The 21,207-nt window shown below is 38.9% G+C and overlaps 1 protein-coding gene across 1 annotated transcript in view; it reads right to left on the bottom strand.

Moving 5' to 3' along the window:
* Positions 1 to 20,940, bottom strand: part of LOC122792776 (interleukin enhancer-binding factor 3-like) — an 82,331-nt gene extending 61,391 nt beyond the window's left edge. The window contains exons 1-6 of the mRNA XM_044060346.1: positions 20,878 to 20,940; positions 15,963 to 16,207; positions 15,317 to 15,515; positions 14,489 to 14,636; positions 9,248 to 9,339; positions 8,885 to 8,980 (exon numbers count right to left, since the gene is read on the bottom strand). Coding sequence (XP_043916281.1) covers positions 8,885 to 8,980; positions 9,248 to 9,339; positions 14,489 to 14,636; positions 15,317 to 15,515; positions 15,963 to 16,207; positions 20,878 to 20,940 — 843 coding nt within the window. The remainder of the gene's footprint in view (positions 1 to 8,884; positions 8,981 to 9,247; positions 9,340 to 14,488; positions 14,637 to 15,316; positions 15,516 to 15,962; positions 16,208 to 20,877) is intronic.
* Between the last annotated feature and the right edge of the window lie 267 nt (positions 20,941 to 21,207).

Here is a 21,207-nt window from a genome sequence, read left to right as displayed (position 1 = left end):
AATGCAGATGAAACAATCACAACTATGAGGCAGCATCTTTTATGGCATTAGCCAGAGTTTAGCACCCAATGGGCTTGCTTTGGCAAAGTCTCCTTACCTGCTACAAAGGACAGGAAAGACTGATCTGTGCTCCTGAATATATGCAATCTGATGAATAAACGAGTCAATATCAGAAATCATTAGAGATAATAAGTACTCTTCCTGCCTTGGATTATGATCACAAAAAGGAGAAAAATAAAATAAAGGGACTTCTTCAAAGGTAACTCTAATGTCACTTTAGGGAGAAAAGTTGAGTGAGTCCCGAGGGACACGCATTCTCTGCGAAAGAGTGACTAGGTTTCCCTATCTAGCTAAAGTAATTGCTACAAAGAACATACTTCCATCTGATTAACACCAGGTCTGAAAGAAAACCAGATGGGAGACAAAGGGGACAACCATGTCTGTAAATTATGAAGTTCAGATTCCAAGACAGGACATTTTCAAAAAGACAAAAATACAAAACTCTTTCAGCCACTTCTGGGTTAATACTGCCCCTGAATATGGCTGTGATGCCCCTCTCCCGACTGTAATGCCCCTCCCCTATCTGTCCCTGAATAAGACTGTAATACCCCTCTCCCATGGAATAACTAAGACTCATGTGAAACAAAAGAATCCAAGGTAAGTCAAACTGACATACAAATTAACCAAGGCAGTACAGGACACTCCTCTTTCCAAATGCAGAAGTTCTATGTTACACACTGAGATGAAGTATGTAGTTTGAAGCCCCTTGGTGCTGAGCACAGAATGAGCACACTAAACCCAAGTGATAGTCTTTTACACCAGTGTAAGGGGTCACGTAAATACAAACCCTGCACTTACTTGCATTGCTGCACATCACACTGTTTTATCTGAACCATTTAATAACTTTACTAAGTAAAATGGTATTTGTGTCCATGCAATAATGTCTACTGTATGAGGTACCTTATTCAGTAGTGAAACAGTACCAGTCTTTTTTCTGCAGTTGTTCAAAGCCACTGTTGACCACTAGTTACTAGTAAAGATGCCAATGTGGTTTTCTACATCTGATTTTTTTTCAGTTCAGACAATAATGGTTTCTGATTATTTATTTTATTTATTTATTTATTTTATTTTACATTTGTTGACCGGGCTAGTCTAGCTGGATATATGTCCATTTTCAGTAGAGGCCCGGGGAGAAAAGCTCCACACATAACATAAGCAAGACAGATAGACAAATTGTTAATAAAGACTTTCACATAAAAATATACATTTAAATCAACTAGTAATCAAAAATCAGCATACATTAAAGGAACTCAAAAATTTAAACTCATACACAATGTTCTGTCGATTTCAAAGCAAGTTTACCTAAAACATATGGTTATGCAGTGAGGCAACAGCCATGAAGATTACAGTAAAAGCTCGAAGGGAAGAGAAGTAGAAGGAGTATGAAGGAAAGAAAAGAAATGACACAAGGCCAGAATCATAAGTAAGAGAGGAGAAGAAAAAAGACAGTCAAGACGAGGTGGGAGAGATGGTAGACGTAGGTCAGACCATAAGAGGACAGCAGGGAAGGGAAGCAGGTATATTATAGAGTATTAAAGAGTATAGAGTTATTATATGGTACATCAGACATTTATTTATAAGTGGTCCTACAAAAATCAACATATAGCCTTTTCCAAAATTCACATGAAAATTCTAGTGGGGGTAATGATGCTTGTCTATGCATACTCTCTTCCATCTCACAAGGCACACAATTCTTCACACCTATTTTTGATTTTTTCATCTAACTTTTACTACCGCATAACTTTTGTACCTATTGTGTTCATTTTAACAACTCCAGGTTCACATATATGAAGTTTATTCAATAATATACTTCTCACTTTCCATGAAATAGTACTCTAGTCCCCCATAAAGCACAAGTATTTTTCCACTGCAAGTCTGAATCTTATTTTACAAGCCATTTTTAAATTCTCATCAATGTTTGATGGCTAGCTTTCCATCACAAAACTCAGCATTCATGGTAGTTGCATACTGGTTTTAGTCATACATACTGTTAAAAACTCTTAAAATGCCCTGAAAATGCTCTTCAAAGCATCCACATGCCGTGTTGCTTCCTTATAGGTTGATAGATGAATGGTAGGTTAACTGACCTGAAGGATCATCTCAAGCCCAGCCAACAACCTGAGGTCAGAATTAAACCCTGTATCCTTGTGTCCATGAGGAGAAGATCCCAATGACCATGCCAAACCCACCCCCTTATGTAGCTTCATCTGAAATCGATAGAAAAATAATTGTAGAAAGTACATCTGCACTAGTACTACTTTTAGATCACTCTACCTAATGACTGTATTCTGGGACTATGAATGCAAGCTTGCTTGTTTATGTACTGCTCTATAACCTGACTGCCCAACTGGGGCAGGAGGGGCACTGGTCTCCACTCCCTTTCCAGAGCAAACAAGAAAAGAAACATGGCCCACAGTTACAACAGGCTTATCAGCAAGGCATCTTGTTATGTGGTAAATAACCAGGTTTGACTGAAGTAAGAGAACCTTATAATTACACTGGTAGGGCAAAATTCACCACTCTTCAGCTAGACACTTCACCACCATAAGAACCACCAGCATCAGTAGCCAGCCTGATGGAACAGTCACAAAAGTGGCTAATGCCATCTCTATATGGTAAGTAGATAAAGATCCTATTACAGCCCAGGTTCAATTACCAGCTCTCATACTGGAGGATATAGCAAAGGTGAACAGCTTACAGCCCTCTGGATGGAACACAGCTAGGTGTATTCGGATCATGACATGTGCAGTGGCTTGCCCAGCACTGGCTTGTGCTGAGAGATGGATGCAGGCAGGTCCATTGCACTTGTGACATATGCAGCCCAAGAATAATGACACACATCCGCCTGACACTCACACAGCTGACTATGTGAAGTAATGACCAGCCAATGGGGAAAGAATGGGTCAGAATGTCAAGAATGCAGGTTGATGGTCTAGGTAGCAGAGGCCAGTAAACATGACCTTCATGACACCTCTCCTAAGGTACAGATGAGTCCAAGCTTTCACCCATCTCAGCAACCTTTCCAAGGTTACTAAAGCTATGATTTCCAGGGTCATTTCAGCAAACAAGAACGAGACAATAGCGAGTATCCATGCCTTAATGCCAAAAAATACGTCGTCATCCCCTTTGGGAAAAACTCAGTTCCCACTAATTACCACATCAATGGGAGCCCACTGAACACTGAAGGCATTATAAGAGATCTGGGGACACAAGGTGACAGCAACCTCTCCTTCAGCCACCACATTGCCACTGTGGTCAGAAAGTCCTTTTATGTGGCACATCTCACTAATAAGGGTTTTGCATCTAGGAAGAAAGAGGTCATCGTCTCTCTCTACTCTCCCCTCATTAGACCAATCATTGAGTATAATGCTCCATTTGCCATGTACCTCACTAGACACTTGCAACAGCTGGAAAGGCCACGAAAGTACCTCATGATGATGATCCTAGGCCTTAAACACATGTCCTACATGGACTGACTCAAAAAACTCCAGCTATTCTCTGTCTCATATCATTTACTAAGAGGCGATCTATGCTGGACTTATAAAGCCATGTCTGACCCAGCTCTGTTAGAAATGCTACATCTAAAGAAATCCCAATCCTTCCGCACCACACACTCCAGAGACCTCAACCTCATTACCACAATCAACAGAACATGCTGGAGGGACAGGTTCATAATCCAAAGAATGCTCATGCTATGGAAGAGATTTCCCATACACCTCAAGCAGAGCACCTCACTGGCCCTCTTCAGGAGAAATCTTGATGAGTGGATGGGAAATAGAAAGTTCACCCCGGGGATCACTCCAGTGGATCTACTTGATAGAGGCACTGGGAACTAATGTCGGGTGGCACAATGCTAGGGCACTTCTATGGGCTAGGCTTGTAAAGGCTCCAGGGCCATTAGCCTAGTACACACCTATGCACCTATGAAGGAACCCCATGGCCTGCAACCATGTGAACCCAAGCAAAGGCTAAAAGGAAACTCCTGAACTACACAAGCAACAAGGTCTAGGAAAAGACGGAGACAGGTGCATGTGTGTGTGTTTGTATGTGTGTACGTGTTCCACATTACCTCCCTCATTGCTCTTCTGCAGGTCTTTGATTTGGTTGAAAACTCTACCCAAAGAGTACACCTCCATGCAAAGAGGCATCTAGAATGGCTGCTCTTATCTTAAATGACAGGTGGTACAACACTATCCAGCAGACACCCCTGATGCTGTCATCCAGGGAACAGCCTGAGTAAAGTCTAAATTAGAAGACTAAGTCCACTAAAGCAGCACTTAGGAGAACAGATGAAAGAAAACAGCATCCTTAGCTTATGTTCAAGCTGACAGTCTTCACTGGATGACTCAAATAATCTTTCCACATGAACAGCAGAACTGCAGAAACGCTGCTCCACAGGGTCAGCATTGATTGTGCACCAGAACCCTGTAACTCGCCGTCAACAATAATGATTAAAGGCAGACTACACTTTCTCCCCTCAGCACTGTCAGCTAACAGAGGTTGTAGGATGCGTTTGGCATAATGGTTAAAGTCTTCACCTCACAGACACAAAGGTAAATGTCTGTGTCTATGGCAAATACTGATAGTAATCTCAATTGTGTGGTGTTATTTCACTGGTTTGACAGGTCAAATCTAGACAGGGTGCTGTTAGTATGAAAGTACTGATGTTTAAGTCACACATGGTCATGCTGAAAGACAATAAAGTAGAGGTAGCATCAGAAATGTACACTTGTGGGTTGGGGAATGGCATCATGGTTAAAGTGTTTACCTTGCAGACACAACGTAAAGGGTTTGATTCTCACCTTTGGGAAGCACGGCTAGTCTTAAAAGGCCTTTTGGGGTCATAAGCCTAATAATAACTTATGAACCTATGAGATACAACTTTAATCCCAAGGTGAAAAAATAACAATATACAATATGTGGAGGCACAGTGGCCATCCCCTGGATAAATTAGTAGACAGCATCTTGAATCCCGACCCATCATTTTGCAAGTGAGCCTCCTGCTCATCCCTGTCCTGGTCACTCCTTTAAAGTCACCACCTTGCATGACCTAAGGTAGACTTCCTGTTTCTCATACCTTCTTCTTCACATAACTAGGCATAATGAGCAGCACACACTGTGCATTAGTGACCAGAGGACCCTATGAAGGTCTACGTTACTTAGGCTTCCTATTTGGGGAAACAGTGAAACTCTTTGGCTGAAAGAAAAAATATATATAAAATTGGGAAATACTAAGCCTCCATTCACTAAGGTATTGTAATCTGGCATTTATCTTCTAAAGAACAGAGATAAAAGATACATTCTGGATGCAGCCTGAACACTGTGGCACCCTTTAGTTACACATATATCATGGTGTACTCTATAGTTTAAACAAGTGAAAAGTTTAAATATATGTGCTCATATTAAATTTGAATGGATGCTTTGTTACAAGGTTATTTGGTGCCTTTTGGTAGTATCATTATATTCAGCATCTGAAATATCCAGCCTTACTGCCTTCATTAAGGAACAGCATTACTTTAGCATAAAGCACATATGTTTTTCAAAGTTATGCTTCTCTCTGTACCTCCCAAACAAGGAGTACAACTGTACATGTTTATCTATTTAACTGTATTTTCTTTCACTATTTGTATTTTTAGAAGTTAAGTGGGTTAGCCACAACCCATGCTCACTGTAGAGCACAAAAAGAACTATGTGCAGAAGCACCTTTGCCCCCCCCAACACAATATGTCAAGTAATCCAAGAGGAGAAAGAGAGTGCAGCAACATGACCCCTGAACCAGAGCCCAGATGATGAAGTGCTTTATCAAATCAGAAGCTTTAGAAGACAAATGCTCTGGTTTAAGTCTAGCTGCACAGCTCTAAAGAAGTGCATGCTTCAACCAGCATTCAGAATGAGACCCCCATCATCATTCTGACTGCTTCACTACTAAGCTATTGTTGGTGAAAAAGCCTGCTCACCTAAACTATAAAATACTAGTTAAAATATAACTATTGTTTAAATACATAAATCATAAGTACTTGCACTTCCTGTGTTCCTGTTGTTTTCCGTGTGTATTTCTATCTTAGTCAAGCTCTCTGTGCAAATTTTAAGAGATAACCTGTTACTCTAAAGAAAATGGTCTTATATGTTGATGCATCACTTCAATGGCGGCCTGTACAGATACATGCTAAAGACAACACTCCTAACAGGATTAATCCAAAGTCTGTAACAAGTAGAAAAGAACTGGGGACCATGGGGGGCAGGATTCAATACCTTAGCCAGCACCTCTCAGAAAGTAGTGCATGCTGTCCCCACCACACTCTGAACACAAGGGCTAGATTTTACAAAAAAAAAATGTGCAACGCTTAGAATATCAGATGAAGAAATTCAAACATCATCCCACTGTATCAAAACATTCAAAAGACTTCTGGCATATCCAGGGCAGATAGGAATGGAGTCTTGAGTGTGCCCCTATTAGCCAGGAGCAATATACAGCCTAGTCACTGAAAAAATCATCCAGTAAGGAATGTTACTAAACAGCTGGTACCAGCCCTCCCATCCTGGGGGATGTATTAAGTTTTGTCCTGCACATGGAGCAGTATCTGGGGAAAGACCTAAAAGTATGCTTCATGCACACAAGAACATAGAAACATGAGCCCACCCAAGGACTGCATGCACTTCAGCGAACCACCATTGGTGTGTGAATGTGTACAGCTGGCACCAGCTCACCTAACCTGGGGAAGTATTAAGGTTTGTCTTACACATGGAGCACTGTCTGGGGCAAGGGATAAAAGTATGCTCCGTGCACAAAAGAACGTGAAAGTGTAAGCCCACCCAAGGACTACACGATCTTCTGATAACCATCACTGGTGTGTGAATGTGTACATCTAGCACCAGCTCACCCATTCTGAGGAAGTATTAAGTTTTATCCTACACATGGAGCACCATGTGGTGAAAGGCCTAAAAGTGTACTCCATGCAAACAAGAACATAGAAACATGAGCCCACCCAAGGACTGCATGCACTTCCACCGACCACCTGGCATGGGTGCTCAGTGTAACAAACACTGCAGCATACCTGCTGCCAGACAATAGGAGGGCTGTATGTAGGGACATTCAAAACCTCCAAGTTACCCACTGATCACCTCTGCTTTCCTGGTGTTCAAGGCTCAATTTATCACAGAAACAGCAGACCAAATTCAGTACACAGCTTACTTCAAGATGTTCTCAATAAACTTTCCCTTCCTTTGGATAAGCAACTCACAAAGAAACAATGGGAAAATATATATATGTCTCCGAAATATGCAACAAAATCTAGAAGATTTAAGAGTTTTGCCTGGAAATGTTTACATAGATATTGTTACACCCCAAGTATAATCCAGAGAATTTTTCCTCAGGCAAATGGCAAATGTTGGAGGTTTGACAGGGAAGAAAGAGGTAATTGGGAACACATTTTCTGGGAGTGCAGTGAATTGGTGGACTTTAAGGATTCCCTGCAGGATGCACTGTCACAAATGATGGTTGGGCAGATTGGTCTGAAGAGGGGGATGATTTTTCTGAGCTATGATACAGAATCTGAGTTGTCTAGACATGGTAAGGCCTTGCTGTGTCTAATAATGGTGTCTGCCAAAAAAGCAATTACTAGAAAATGGAAATCAATATCTAAACCAACTATACTGGAAGTAGTGAATATAGTAACAGAGATAAAACAACTGGAATTGAAATCTTTAGAAAAAGGTAGCAGCAAACTACATAGAAAAAATGTGAATTGTGGAAACAATGCATACAATAGAGGAATGAGGTTTAAAAGGTGGCAGGACTTAAATTAGCTGTGTAATGTTTGACTGAAAAAGATTGGGCAGATTATAAGTGATGTATAATGTTTGCAACTGGAGTGTGTCAGCATGGATTGTGATGTAAAATGCTTGCAACTAGGATTGTGTAGGTGTGGATTGCTTTCATTTGTATAAATGTATCATTGCCTATGTAGTAAGTGATGGTTTAATAATGATGTTTTTTGTTTAAAAAAAAGAAAAAAAAATCAGGAATTGAATAATTTATATAATGTTACTTAGATTATATGACATATAGCAATGTATGTGAAGTAAAATGTTTATGTTAATTATAATATGATTACTTTTATATGAATGTACATTTGCTTATGTTACAAGTGATAATTCAATAAAGGTGTTTGGAAAAAAAAAAAAAAACTTCCCTTCACCTATACCAAGTCAGCACTATGTAAGAGACCCGCATATTGATCCCTGCATGGGTCACCCTCTAAAGATTCCAGCCTACATCAGCTAAGGTGGCTACACCCTGCCTCATCAATTCTCCAAAGTCTCTATCCTGCATGAGCTAAGGTGAGGGGATCAGCAGGTGAGATCCTTACAAAATATTAGTTTAGTATGAGTGAAGGGAGAAGGAAGGAGTTGTTAAACAACAATAGGGCACAGTCTTGAAGTAGACTGTTTCCTGACATTTTTTGCCCCATATGTCCACTTACTAAAAAGTGACACATTTTACCAGTAAGCAAAAATTTAAAAAACAGTAGACTGTGCAAACCTGAACAGACAAGCCTACAAAAATATAAAACTTCTAGTCTGCAGAGGGCAGACTAGCCCAACCGCATTCTACGTACAGATCAGTAAAACAACAGTTACATCACAGAATGAACCTGTGTATATAGATTAAAGATTTGAGGAAGGAACTTGTAAGCATGGCCTCTTTGTGGCACTAAGAAAGCAGAATACTTAACTGGTACCACAGTCACAAATTCATTAATACAGAGAAAATGCATAGAATCAGTTACCTATGCAAATATTTTCAAAATGCACATATACTTACCCATCCTTTAAGTGGTTTCCAGACAGGCATTCTGTTGCACAGATCTCTGAAAACTCTAGTAATAATCACACATGATTTCAGTCCTGCAGCTCTAACCTACAACAACAGAAACATAACAGCTCAAAGCACAATGGACACAGAATGTACCTTGCACTGCAACTATGTCAAGGACACACTATAATTATTCTAAATATTTTGTTTTGCAAGCACATTTCAGACACGTAAATACTTACTTTTATAACAATGCAGTACGTACTGAGTTACACTATAAATTATTGTTGCTTTAAGTGCTTTTTAGCAACTGTATCAAGACATATACTGCATTTTATTTCCAATAAAATACAAATAAAAACAAATGCAAACCTGGAAAAACTTGGTGCGCTGGAGTGATGCCAAGGCAGCAAGACATTTTTGACTGTCCAGAACATCCGCGGGGTCACTGACCCTTGGTGTTTCTATGGAGGGATATAATTAAAAAAGACCAGGTAAACTTTAAATAAAGCTATCTGTTGCAGAAAAAGCTTCCTCAAAACTGTAGCTGATCTCCCACAAAATACTTAAACCTAAATATGTGTAAACTTATGCTTTACAGCTAACTTTTTCAGTACTAAAAGATTTCAATTAAATAAGTAAAAACTCAGCTCAAATCCACTTCTTATTCTGTTGCCTTGTTGTACAGATTTAATGCATTTTGAAAATAAGTTCTGAACAAAGGTTTATGAATGTAATTTCTGGGGTCTATATTATAAGATCAACAGTTGAAAACATCGAACAATATATGGTTGACACCATATGGTTGATATCTTCAAACGTCGACCTTATAAAAAGACAAAAAAAAAAGAAAAAAGTACCCTAACGGGTTTAAGCAGAGGGGCAAGCCCCCCTGCACCCCCCATGTGGGGGGCTGCACCCCACACCCCCTGCTACTTAAATATACCAACTTTAAGACCGCACTACATTGCAGTAAATGGAAATCTCCCCTTACAGAGATTTCCATTTACACGCTCGAGATTCTGAGCGTTTGCTATTCTCATGTTGACAATGTCAGATTCAACATTGTCGGCTTTCACAAATATAATACAGACCCTAATTTCTTAAGTGTGCCATGTGGGAAATCCCTTCAGTCCACCAAGGACATATTACAAGAAGCGTTAAACAAAAAAGTATGCTACTATAGCAAAGTCCACACAGTTTTAGTGTAATAAAGGCCACGATGCAGATCCCACTATTAAAAATGCTTAAAAAGTTCTACTTTCAAACTTCCCAGTATTGTAAAATCTATATGTAATGTACTTAATACAAGATCTTTGCAATTTGGAAACATGGACAAATAAGTAAAATAGTTACTTCACCAACATCTGCTCAATAAATAAAAATATCAGGACACCTTTTAACGTTCATTACTCAACCAATACAGCTGGACCCCACTTAAAAACTTTCCTCTAAGACAATGCTGAAAATTACTTCAACACATTTCTAAACAAACTAAACCCACCATTCTCCATCCATAAAAAAAGAGTAAAGTACAAGTGGCACCCTGGCTATTCCCTGACAGTAAGGAAGCTACTTCCTTAAGGGATTCTGTTGGAGGAACTAGAAAAACATAACTCTTATTACCAATCTGCAAAACTACAAAAACTCTTAGAAACTGAATAAAACAGTACACAAAGACAAAAGAAACTGCTTTAATAAGCTACAATTATCTAACCAACACAATCCAAAACAATTCTGGAACACAATTAGCAAAACATTTTCCCCCAGAAAAAAACACCCCAACCTAACCCTTTATCACATGAAGCTGAGCATTTCATAGACTCTCTATCAATCTTTAGTTAACCAGCATAAGCAGAGACAAACTGATACTTAATAACTAGAATACAGCAGCTTAACACTATATATTGTACCAGCTTACCATAAAAAGGCTACTACTAAAAAATAAGCCAACCCTCCCCCTTCCTAGGAAATACCTAAAATATAGCTGATAGTAACATAGTATTTCCCACTGCAATTCTAATCAACAGATCCATTACAAAACAACATGTCCCAGCCATTTGTCAAGAAGTTTATATTAAACCAATGCACAAACTAGGAACTTTAGTCAACATTACAAAGTTCTGACCAATTGCAATTATATCACAACTCTAGAAAATGCATACACAATCAACTTGAAAACCATTGAATAACAAATGACCTCATAACAATATGGTTTCCACTGGGAAATATTACTGCTACAGCCTTAGTGACCTTAAAAGAAAAATAACCCAGCTATGGAACCAAGGTCATCAAGCATAGTCATTTACTGACTTGTCCAAGGTCTTTGACAAAGTGTTGCACAGGCTACTTATTCATGGAACATCCAGCCTAAACATCAGCACACAGTATCACAGTGAACTTGATACACAGTTATTTAGCAGACACAACACAAGCTGATAAATGGTAACAAATCTATTATGGTTTCCTATCAAAATGATGAATGCCAAAAAGCCCAAAAAAGGACTGAAAACCTGGAAAAGAGTGAGTCTCGAAAACTGCTTTTCTCCTAATAACTTCTTTTTGCTAATGGGTTAAGCTCTCCCTCATGTGAGTGGTAAGCTCCCCACACCCCTGTACTTATGTATACCAACTCCAAGATCACCATATTTTGGAGAAAAGGAAATATCTTGAGGAATGGCATCTTGGACCAAGAATATAAGCCCATTCCCTCAGTCACTACAGCTAGCCAAGCTAGAGTTTTCACTTTGTAGTATCTTAACCCCTCCCGTACTGGAGGTTCATGGGACATATACAAATGAAACCCTAAGGACATACAGTGTTTCAGCTACCTGGTTTTGGGTGCATTCAGGCCAATAAAGCCAAACCCATAATTCTGGCTTTCGGTCATATGGAATCGATGATTTGCTGTTTACATGTGTGTATATATATATATATATATATATATATATATACACATACATACACACACACACATATATAGATATATATATATAATATCCGTGTGTGTGTGTGTGTGTGTGTGTGTGTGTGTGTGTGTGTGTGGATATACATATATATATATATATATATATATGTATATATATAAATATATATATATATATATATATATATATATATATATATATATATATATATATATATATAGGTTTACATACGTTTGTGCGAACGACATTCTGTTGGCTGCAATTTGCCGAAAATCAGAATGTCGAGCGCACAAACATTTGTGAACCAGATAGTCGACTACACTTATGCGAATGCACTACTGCATTCGCATAAGCGTAAGTCGACTATCTGCATGGAGATCGCGGTACAGCGGGCAGTGGAAATTCATCCACATCCCCACTGTAGTGCAATCTCAGAGTTATAATATATAAGTGGGGGGGGGTGCAGGGGGGCTTGTCCCCCTGCAAAAATGCGATTTGTCATAAAGGAGTCTTATTTACATCAGCTCCTATATGGCTATCACATGGTGGCTTCGACAACAATGTCGAGTCAAATGTGTCGAGCATTCGGTTCAACATTGTCACCATTTGTTTTTTTTAATTTCGGTATTACTATTCATTTTTCCGAACGGAAAATGTTTTTCAGTTTGAAGAAACAATAGTAAACCACACACACATATATATATATATATATATATATATATATATATATAGTTACACTTGAAAACATCGAACCTTTAAAAGGTCGAATGTCATATGGTCGAGACCATATGATTGAACTTTCATAAGATCGATGTTTTCAAGTGGAAGAAAAAGGTGAGTAAACACGGAAAAAAGTAGTGTTTCTACAGGGCAGTAAGGTACCCTGCAGACTGTGACTGTGTATGTGCCATCTCTGTGATGGCACTGCAGAGAGGGTACAGGAAATCTCCTGTTTAGTGCTTCCACATATAGCGCTAAATGGGAGATTTCCCCTTTACCCCACTGTAGTGCGATCTCGGAGTTGGAATATTAAAGTAGGGGGGTGCAGGGGGGCTTGCACTCCTGCATACACTTCTTTTTAATTTTTTTTGTTTGCACTTGAAATGTTCGATATTTCAAAATATCGATCATATGGTCTCGACCATATGAAGTTCGATATTTTGTAATTTCGATGTTTTCAAGTGGACCCATATATATATATATATATATATATATATATATATATATATATGGATCTACCTGAGTACGTCGAAACTGCAGAAGAGCGAAAACAACTTCACCGACGCCAGAAGATCGACACGGCAGAAGACCGACGGAGGAAGACACCGACGCTGAGAACACTGAGATGGGGAAAGGATGTGCAAGTATGCGGTAGTGACGGACGTTAGGGTGCGAGTAAGGTAAGTGTACGATGTTGACGGTGTGTAGGGATAGGGGTGGGATAAGTGAGTTAGGGTTAGGGCGCGGGTTAGGTAAGGGTGCGAGTAAGGTAAGTGTGCGATGTTGGCGGTGTGTAGGGATAGGGGTGGGATAAGTGAGTTAGGGTTAGGGCGCGGGTTAGGTGAGTGTGCGATAATGATGGACCTTAGGGTAAGGGTTTGGGTTAGGGTTGTAGATAGTTGTGTATGTATGGGTTAGTGTTGGTTTGTAAGGATTTTGGTGTGCTTGTGTTGTGTGTGTGGGTTTTGGATAGGGGATTTGTTTTGTTTGTTGTTATGATGTGTCGAGTGCATGAGGTGTCGTGTTTGTGAACTGTCGATGATGTGGTGTCGGTGAAGTCGTTTTCGCTCTTTTGGTGTTTCGATGTAGTCAGGTAGATCCATATATATATATATATATATATATATATATATATATATATATATATATATATATATATATATATATATATATACACATACACACAGATATCTGTATAGATAGATATACATACATATATAGATATGTATGTGTCTGTGTGTGTGTTTGTGTGTGTATATGTGGATGGCGCAGTGGTAGCGTTGTTGCCTCACAGCAAGAAGTTCTCTGGTTCAATTCATGGTTGGGGAGCCTTCTGTGTGGAGTCTGCATGTCCTCCCTGCGTTTGTGTGGGTTTGCTCTGATTTCCCCCCATGTTACAAACATATGCACCTGGAGCCTTTCTCCCTGGGCCTCTACCGAGAATTGCCTCGTCCCAAGTCGGAGTTTCCTGGTTAACAAATGTTAAATAAACACACACACACACACACACACACACACACACACACACACACACACACACACACACACACACACCTCTTCTGAGCTTCCACTCTACTTACTGATTCCTTTCTTAAGTCAAGATATAAATTTCTAATTTCCTAAGACCACAGCACCTACATAAAACAAGAAAACTAGCCACCACTACTCCTAATACCAATGAAAGGATCATTAGAGTTAATTCAACAAAGGCCATAGCAAGTCAATAAAAACTCTTTTAAGACCAATTAAAAAAAATTTACTGAGTGTACTGCAGTACTGTCAGTGCTGAAAGCACACAAATGTGAGACCGGTATATAGTGGAGTAGAACATTTTAAACCAGCTCTCAATATTAAACGACAAAATGCAGGCAGGTAGGTACTGCCCCTCTGTGACACACTACACTTAAATATCAATGAGAAGACACATGCATGCCAATAAAATGGGATCTTTCCAAACATTGTTTACCTCTGTCTGCTCTCTTCTCCACCTCCTCTCTGACAGCAGTTGAAGTTAAAAGGATCTTCAACATTAAAGGTGGTTGTTTAGAATTCTTGACCACAATAGCAGCATCTTTGATACACTCCGTTACTTTGTACTTCTCTTCAGTGATTGACTTGGGGGAGAAAAAAAGAAATAAACAAATACAAACCCACAACTCCAGCTAAGCAATTGTTTCAGCATGTTATATCACCATTTATTGCAGTGGCTGTCCAGACTACTAGAAGAACAGCTGCAGTGCTTTCCACAGTACAAACCAAGCACCCTAGCATGTTTGGCAAGTGAAGGAGGGATGCAGATATAGGGTGTCTGCAGCTAAACAGTGGTGCCATCCTATGGAGTTTGTCACCTAGCTGCCCATTCAATGCAGGGCACAGGTGTTGTACTCATGGAATATTATTCAGATCCCCATTTGTTCAGTAGTAGGAGAATCTAGGGCACTACTGAGTCTACATCCTCACTACAAGTGTCTAGGTACTAACATCCAGGACCTTCCCTTTCCTGTCCCCCTCCAGGTCCCCATTATTTTCTTTTCTTTTAAAATCAAATGGGATGCAAGACTCTGGGTTAAAAGGGGAATCAAATTTATTAAAAGAATGCCCCCTACAGTCTCTAAAAGAGGGCTAGAGCACCACAATATTTACTGCAACCCACCTCAGCAGCACCTTACTTGTTAAATTATTTCTGGGCTCCCTGTTTTTAAAGTAATGCAACAGCAAAATATATCACTGTCAGATCACTGCACTGACACCAAACTTCTTCCTAAAAATATACAGAAACTGTACAAGTACTCACAGAAAACTGTAGAGAAAGATGAGTGGCAGCTTTCTTCAGGAGACTGGCAGTAGGCTTGTTCCTGCACAGCAGGACTAGTTGTAATTCCATGTCCCCTGTCAACAGAAGGCCATTAACTATGGGCCCAGTACGCAAAACTCCTTGTAGAGTTCTTGTTTGTTGTTTTTCTGGCACAAGCTTTTCATGACCTTTTTCTTGACTTTTAAATCACAAATATAAGAGAAAATTTAATTCAAAGTATTCTATAAATTAAAATATAAGTACAAGTTACATCCAGAAACATTCCACAGTTTGGACAAAGGCAAAGGAGAAAGTTTGCATTACTTGCATTAAAAAATTAGGATCTGGACTGAAGCACATACAAGTAGGGGAAGAAAAACGGAGATGCTGGAAATTAACAAAACTACATTTTTGCGTTACATGAACTAGTCATACTCTGCCTATAACTCAATCCAAAATACTCAACAATTCAAAACATACAAAACAGGATATAGTCTCAGCTGTTCTGGAAAGTGCAACAATTCTACATAAGTTAGTTAATATTCTTGAGGTGACCAAACTCGATCCCCATTCTGATGAACTCCAAATGAATTTCCGTTCTACCCTTTAACTTGCCGACATGGTAGATATGAATTATCACACTTACTCTTTGGCTTTCTCTTTATTGGTACTTTCTACAATTTCAGTTTCCTTGCTTGCATCAGTTCTTCTTTTTGTTGCATTTGCTTTACTTCCTTGTTTCTGCTCATCCAACAAATCAGAAACTGCTTTCAAAGCAAGCTCTGTATGAGCGACCATGTTGTGCACTTCCTTCAATTCCTCTTGCGTAGGGCAAACTGAAGAGTGCAATGTTTTAATATAATGCTCAGTTTTGAAAAAAGTCATGGCTACCTGCAAAATTAAGAAAATGATTAAGTCACTGACGGATTTTCTTTTCCATTTTACACCTCTCCACAGCTGATCAACAGCTGCAAGCAGCTCCTCTCCTCTCCTTGTTCACCCAGGTTAACCTCCCTTTGACTCAACCCAATCCATACTAGGGGCTGGTAAGCAAAGCAAGGACACCAGTGCAGCGTCACACTGCTGCAAAGGAGTGTGCCTTAACCACACCACCTTGAGACAGCCTTGTAAGCTACATTATGGCTGCCTTCAGGAGGTGCATGCATGCATGCTTCTGCACATGTGCAACCTCCTGTCTATGTGCTATACCTCTTGCTGTGTGGAGCCGATGAGGCTCTTAATGCTGCTTTTGCAGTAAGCCTAGGCTGCCTCCCTACCCCAGGATGGACGAGCTAGTGTCAGCCACTCATTCACATCCTTTCCCACCTGATCCCTCTAGTGCCTGTGTCGCTAGTCATACATGGGTTATCTGTGGTACACTCAGGGCTTTATCCCTCTGCACCATGTGGCCAGGTTCAAAGAATAATTTTCTTATTCATTATCAGAAACAGATTACCTGGCTTTAAATATACAACACTCAGAAGTAGCATAAAACCTGTAAGCAAGCTGTCCCAAGGCTAAAACTGACCACTCCAGAAGCAGAAGACAGTAGCCCCAAAGAACTGACTGTAATATTTGGAGTTTCTGATAACCTTTAAGATCAGCAATGGGAGTACAAAGGAATCTTGGTGGACATCTGAGATGGAATGCCGGAAAATACCTGGGATGTACACAAACAGGCATCACCAGTAGGTGACAGGTTATTATCTCATCTCAATAGTGGGGCACTAAAACTCGACCTGAACTGTGTTTAATAACAAACAAGCTCAGGCACCACTCCATGTATGGTAGAAACTTTTATGAAAGGACATACCAGCTGTTAGGTTTCTGTTCTTAGGCTGTATCACAGAATCACCACATCTACCACAGTGACTGCACTACTGAAGGAATAGCAGGGTACCTTCCCATAGTTCACATCAAACACTCCAAAACGCAAAGTAAGCTATCATGACACCAAACATACAGGAGATTAGAGATGATTGGTTCTAAATGTGGATGTTTAGGTCCTAAAAACTGCTTTAGAGCATGCCCTTTTACTTATCAATGCAAACACTTCACAAGTATAATCGAAAGGAAACAAAACTGAAAAAAAACCCAGTTGTTTTTCAATTTATTTTTTATTTCATTTAATGTTTTTATTTAAGGCTGTCAGGCTGTTCAACAAATGTTCTACTCTTACTTTTACTTTCAAAATGTACTGAACTTAAAACACTGCATATTCTTTGCAAGAAAAGTTTCTGTTTCCCCAACACTGCCTTCACTGTTAAATGCAGCTTTTCCTTGTCATTAGGGGTCCCAAAGTACGGAATTTGTTTTTTTTTTTTTTCAAATCAAATTATTTGCCATTCATCTCCATCATGGTGTCAAAACATTTCTACTAAATCACATGTGACATCTAAAGGAATCCCACAGACATCTGCAGGTCAAGACAGCCTCCAATATTAATGACTAACCATGTGTGTGGTACATCTTAAAGTGGATACATTTTGCTCAGATGTATACTATAGATAACCTATTCTTAAGCAACTATTTTCTGCTTCCTATTTTCTATTAGATTAACTGTCAGCATTATTCTATTTCTTGCAAAGAAAATATATATATCATACAGCTGTACTACTCCAAACAATGCTAACCTTGTTCTTAGATAAGGTAGTGCCAAAAAAGTGAAGCTTAACATTTCTACCTTAGCACCTTCAAAGCATCTTATAAGCACGGTTATGGTACCTAGGTCTAGGGAGGTCATCATGCTACTGTACTCAGCACTCGTCAGACCCACCATCGAGTATAACTTCCTTTGGTATGTACCTTACTAGGCACATGGAAAAAATAGAATGTCCATAGATGTTCCTCACAAAAAGAAAACAGGACATAAACACATTGCCCTCTGTAGAATGCCTGAAAGCCCTATCTCTATACCGTTGTTTTCTACAGACTGCTAAGAGGTCATCTATGTGTGACATACAAGGCAGTAAATCATGCCCTAGCTAATATACACCCTCTAAATTAGCTTCTAGCACAATAACTCATGGGATACATTTGGGTTGCATTGTTAGGCTTACAAAGGCCCTAGTGGTCATTAGCATAGTTTACACCAATGAACCAAGGATAAGAGGCACAGACTTATGACCTACACTCTAGTAATAGGTTAGTACCATTTGATTTTCTAGCACCATTCTCACATATGTCATAATTATTTCCTTTTAATACAGTTTCTTAACTATGTTAAGGACTGTTTTCAAGTGTGACTTGGGATCACAATTTGGTAATGTGGCATACTCAGAGTCACATAGCAAGTAGGTGAAGATTTAAGGAATCAAACCCAGGACCACAAAATACAGCTTATTAGCAATTTATAATCTTCATCCTATGAGTTAATCAGGCAGACCATAACAAATGAGAGGTAGAGACTGAACAGATGTGTTAGGTAGTTGCCTGCTGGTCAAATTTTTGACTTAAAACAGCTCCACCAGAGAACAGCCCAACCGCGTAAACAGCTTTGCTACTCTATCTGAAGCACATAATGTTCCAAAACAGTTATGAACCTCCACATTAATGTTTGGGAGGGTCTATCGTCTGAGTGCTACACTACTCCTATAACACTGCACACAGCATTAAAGACAAAAAATGCTACATGCTGGTGCCATTAGACAGTTCCTAACTATACTGGCTACTCAAATTGTCTCTTCCTTGTCACTTTCTCTCTATGAGAAAGAATGGTCAGCATCCATATGGTCAGTGCACTGGGGAACATCTGATGTTTATAACAATACCCATTCTTCAAGATGAACTTCATACAATACTAGCCTTATGTCTTTTTTGCAAGTTAACTGCTGAGTCTGCAATGTATTTCATGTGTCGCTTATTAACGTCAGCAGCCTTGCAAGAAAGATGACCAATGCTGATATTATACTGCCTTCCACATTGTTTAACCTTCTAGGCTCAAATTAAGCACAGAATGCTGACAATAGAGTCTGGCACCTTGCCACTGCACAAATTATCCACAGAGGGATGTAGGAATTGTCACTGGTGTGTTAGTCCACAAAAATAGTATAAGTTACACAGACTCCACAATGTTAATACTCTAACATACAGTATTATCAGAACAGACTAACACTGGATACACAGGAAAACCATCAGTGCAGACATCAGTTCCACAGCAACACCATCAGAAAAGAGAGATACTAGATCCACAGTAACATTGTCAACACTGGCAGATATTGAATGTATTCACAGTTTAATGATGTGTTTATTAATACCATAATACCACCATTCTTTCAATAATAAAAATATGTATTTCAGCTTTGCAATAAAAATATAATGGCAGTACGTCTCATTTGTTACACAATTACATACTTCTAGTTAAATAAGTACACTGGTAACACACCTTCAAAGTATTAGGTACTAAATTGCTTAAATTAATTTGTTAATATTCCAAGTCATGACACATTACTAAATTACATTGAGTTTATAGCAAAAATACAGTATTAATATTCTAATACAGTATTCAGTAATTTCATTGAAATAAAGGAAGAAGAAAGACATTCAAACCAATATATATATATATATATATATATATATATATATATATATACACACACACACATATATATATATTTTATATATATATATATATATATATATATATATATATATATATATATATATATATATACACACACACACACACACATATTTTATTACACAAGTAATATACAAGTAATCAAAAAAATAAAAGTTATAAAGGCAAAACATTCTAGTTACATTGTGGTATTATTCTTCACTAGATAATTAATTCATCTGCTTATTTTTGTTGATAAAGATAGCCCAACTAAGCTCAGAGAGACCCCTTTCAATAAGGACCCTAGCAGAAAATCTCTACATTCAAGTAAAAAGAAACAAATGATTATAATAACTGCGTACAACAATGTAGAAACAATGAGATTAGGTAATAATTACATACAAAAAGGCAGACACTTATAAAGGTTCCATATAATTTTTAATTTTGTTATGCTTGCTGTTTAAGGTGTGTACAGAGCAGCACATAAAGTATTGGTACTATTAGAGCAGTATTAGTGCAGCACTAAAGTGGCAAGGTCAGAGATTAGCTAGAGCAGAGTGGTTGGATGGCCAGCTTTTGTAAGATATAGTTTTGTCAGTGGAAAAAGAAAACAGTAGTCGTTAGTTTATTACTACTACTACCAATAGGGTTCTAGTTGATAACAGATAGGGGTGACCAAATGATATTTGTTCAATGATTAATACATTAGCTGTTCATCATATGGATCACTGCTACAGTAACCTTAACTATACAAGTTATATATTGGCAAGGATACAATAGACAGACAGCTTCCCTAACTGTAGATGTCCTTGCTTTCACCACTGCAGCATTCACTCCCTCCCTCTGTCCCCCTAGTCTTTTTCCTTCCTGGATGTGCAGATTCTCTTTGGCTTTCCTTGGACTGGTGTTTCTACTGAGGAAATCAGTTCTGAGGATGGTACACCTGAATGTCACCTTTATGACCTACAATATGTGAGGGGCATTTTGGTGACATTCAGTATACCTTAAAGCAACGGTCGGCTTGGTAGACTGGGCAGAAATCGTACTTCCATGGCAGGGAATCCATACGTGATGAATACTGCAGCAGTGAAGGCAAGGACATATATTGTTATGGTAAGACTGTATACAACTGTACTTTTCTGCAGGAAGGATGGACTTTATGGAATTATTTGACAGTCTCCAGATTCTGTAATAAACCTTAGCTAAGGTTCTAGGTGTGTATTGTGACACATCAGTGCCAGATCGTGGCTCAGTTTCTACTGAGGGGGTAGTGTGGGAATCAAAGAATCAGGTGACCAGATGTGATGTAATTCTGCAGCCAACACTGAAATGT

The sequence above is a fragment of the Protopterus annectens genome, chromosome 2.part0, assembly GCF_019279795.1.
Source record: "Protopterus annectens isolate FY-2018-M chromosome 2.part0, PAN1.0, whole genome shotgun sequence".
Taxonomy (NCBI): Eukaryota; Metazoa; Chordata; order Ceratodontiformes; family Protopteridae; genus Protopterus; species Protopterus annectens.
Note: the sequence above shows the minus strand (reverse complement) of the source record. Positions and strands in the feature narration are given on the sequence as shown.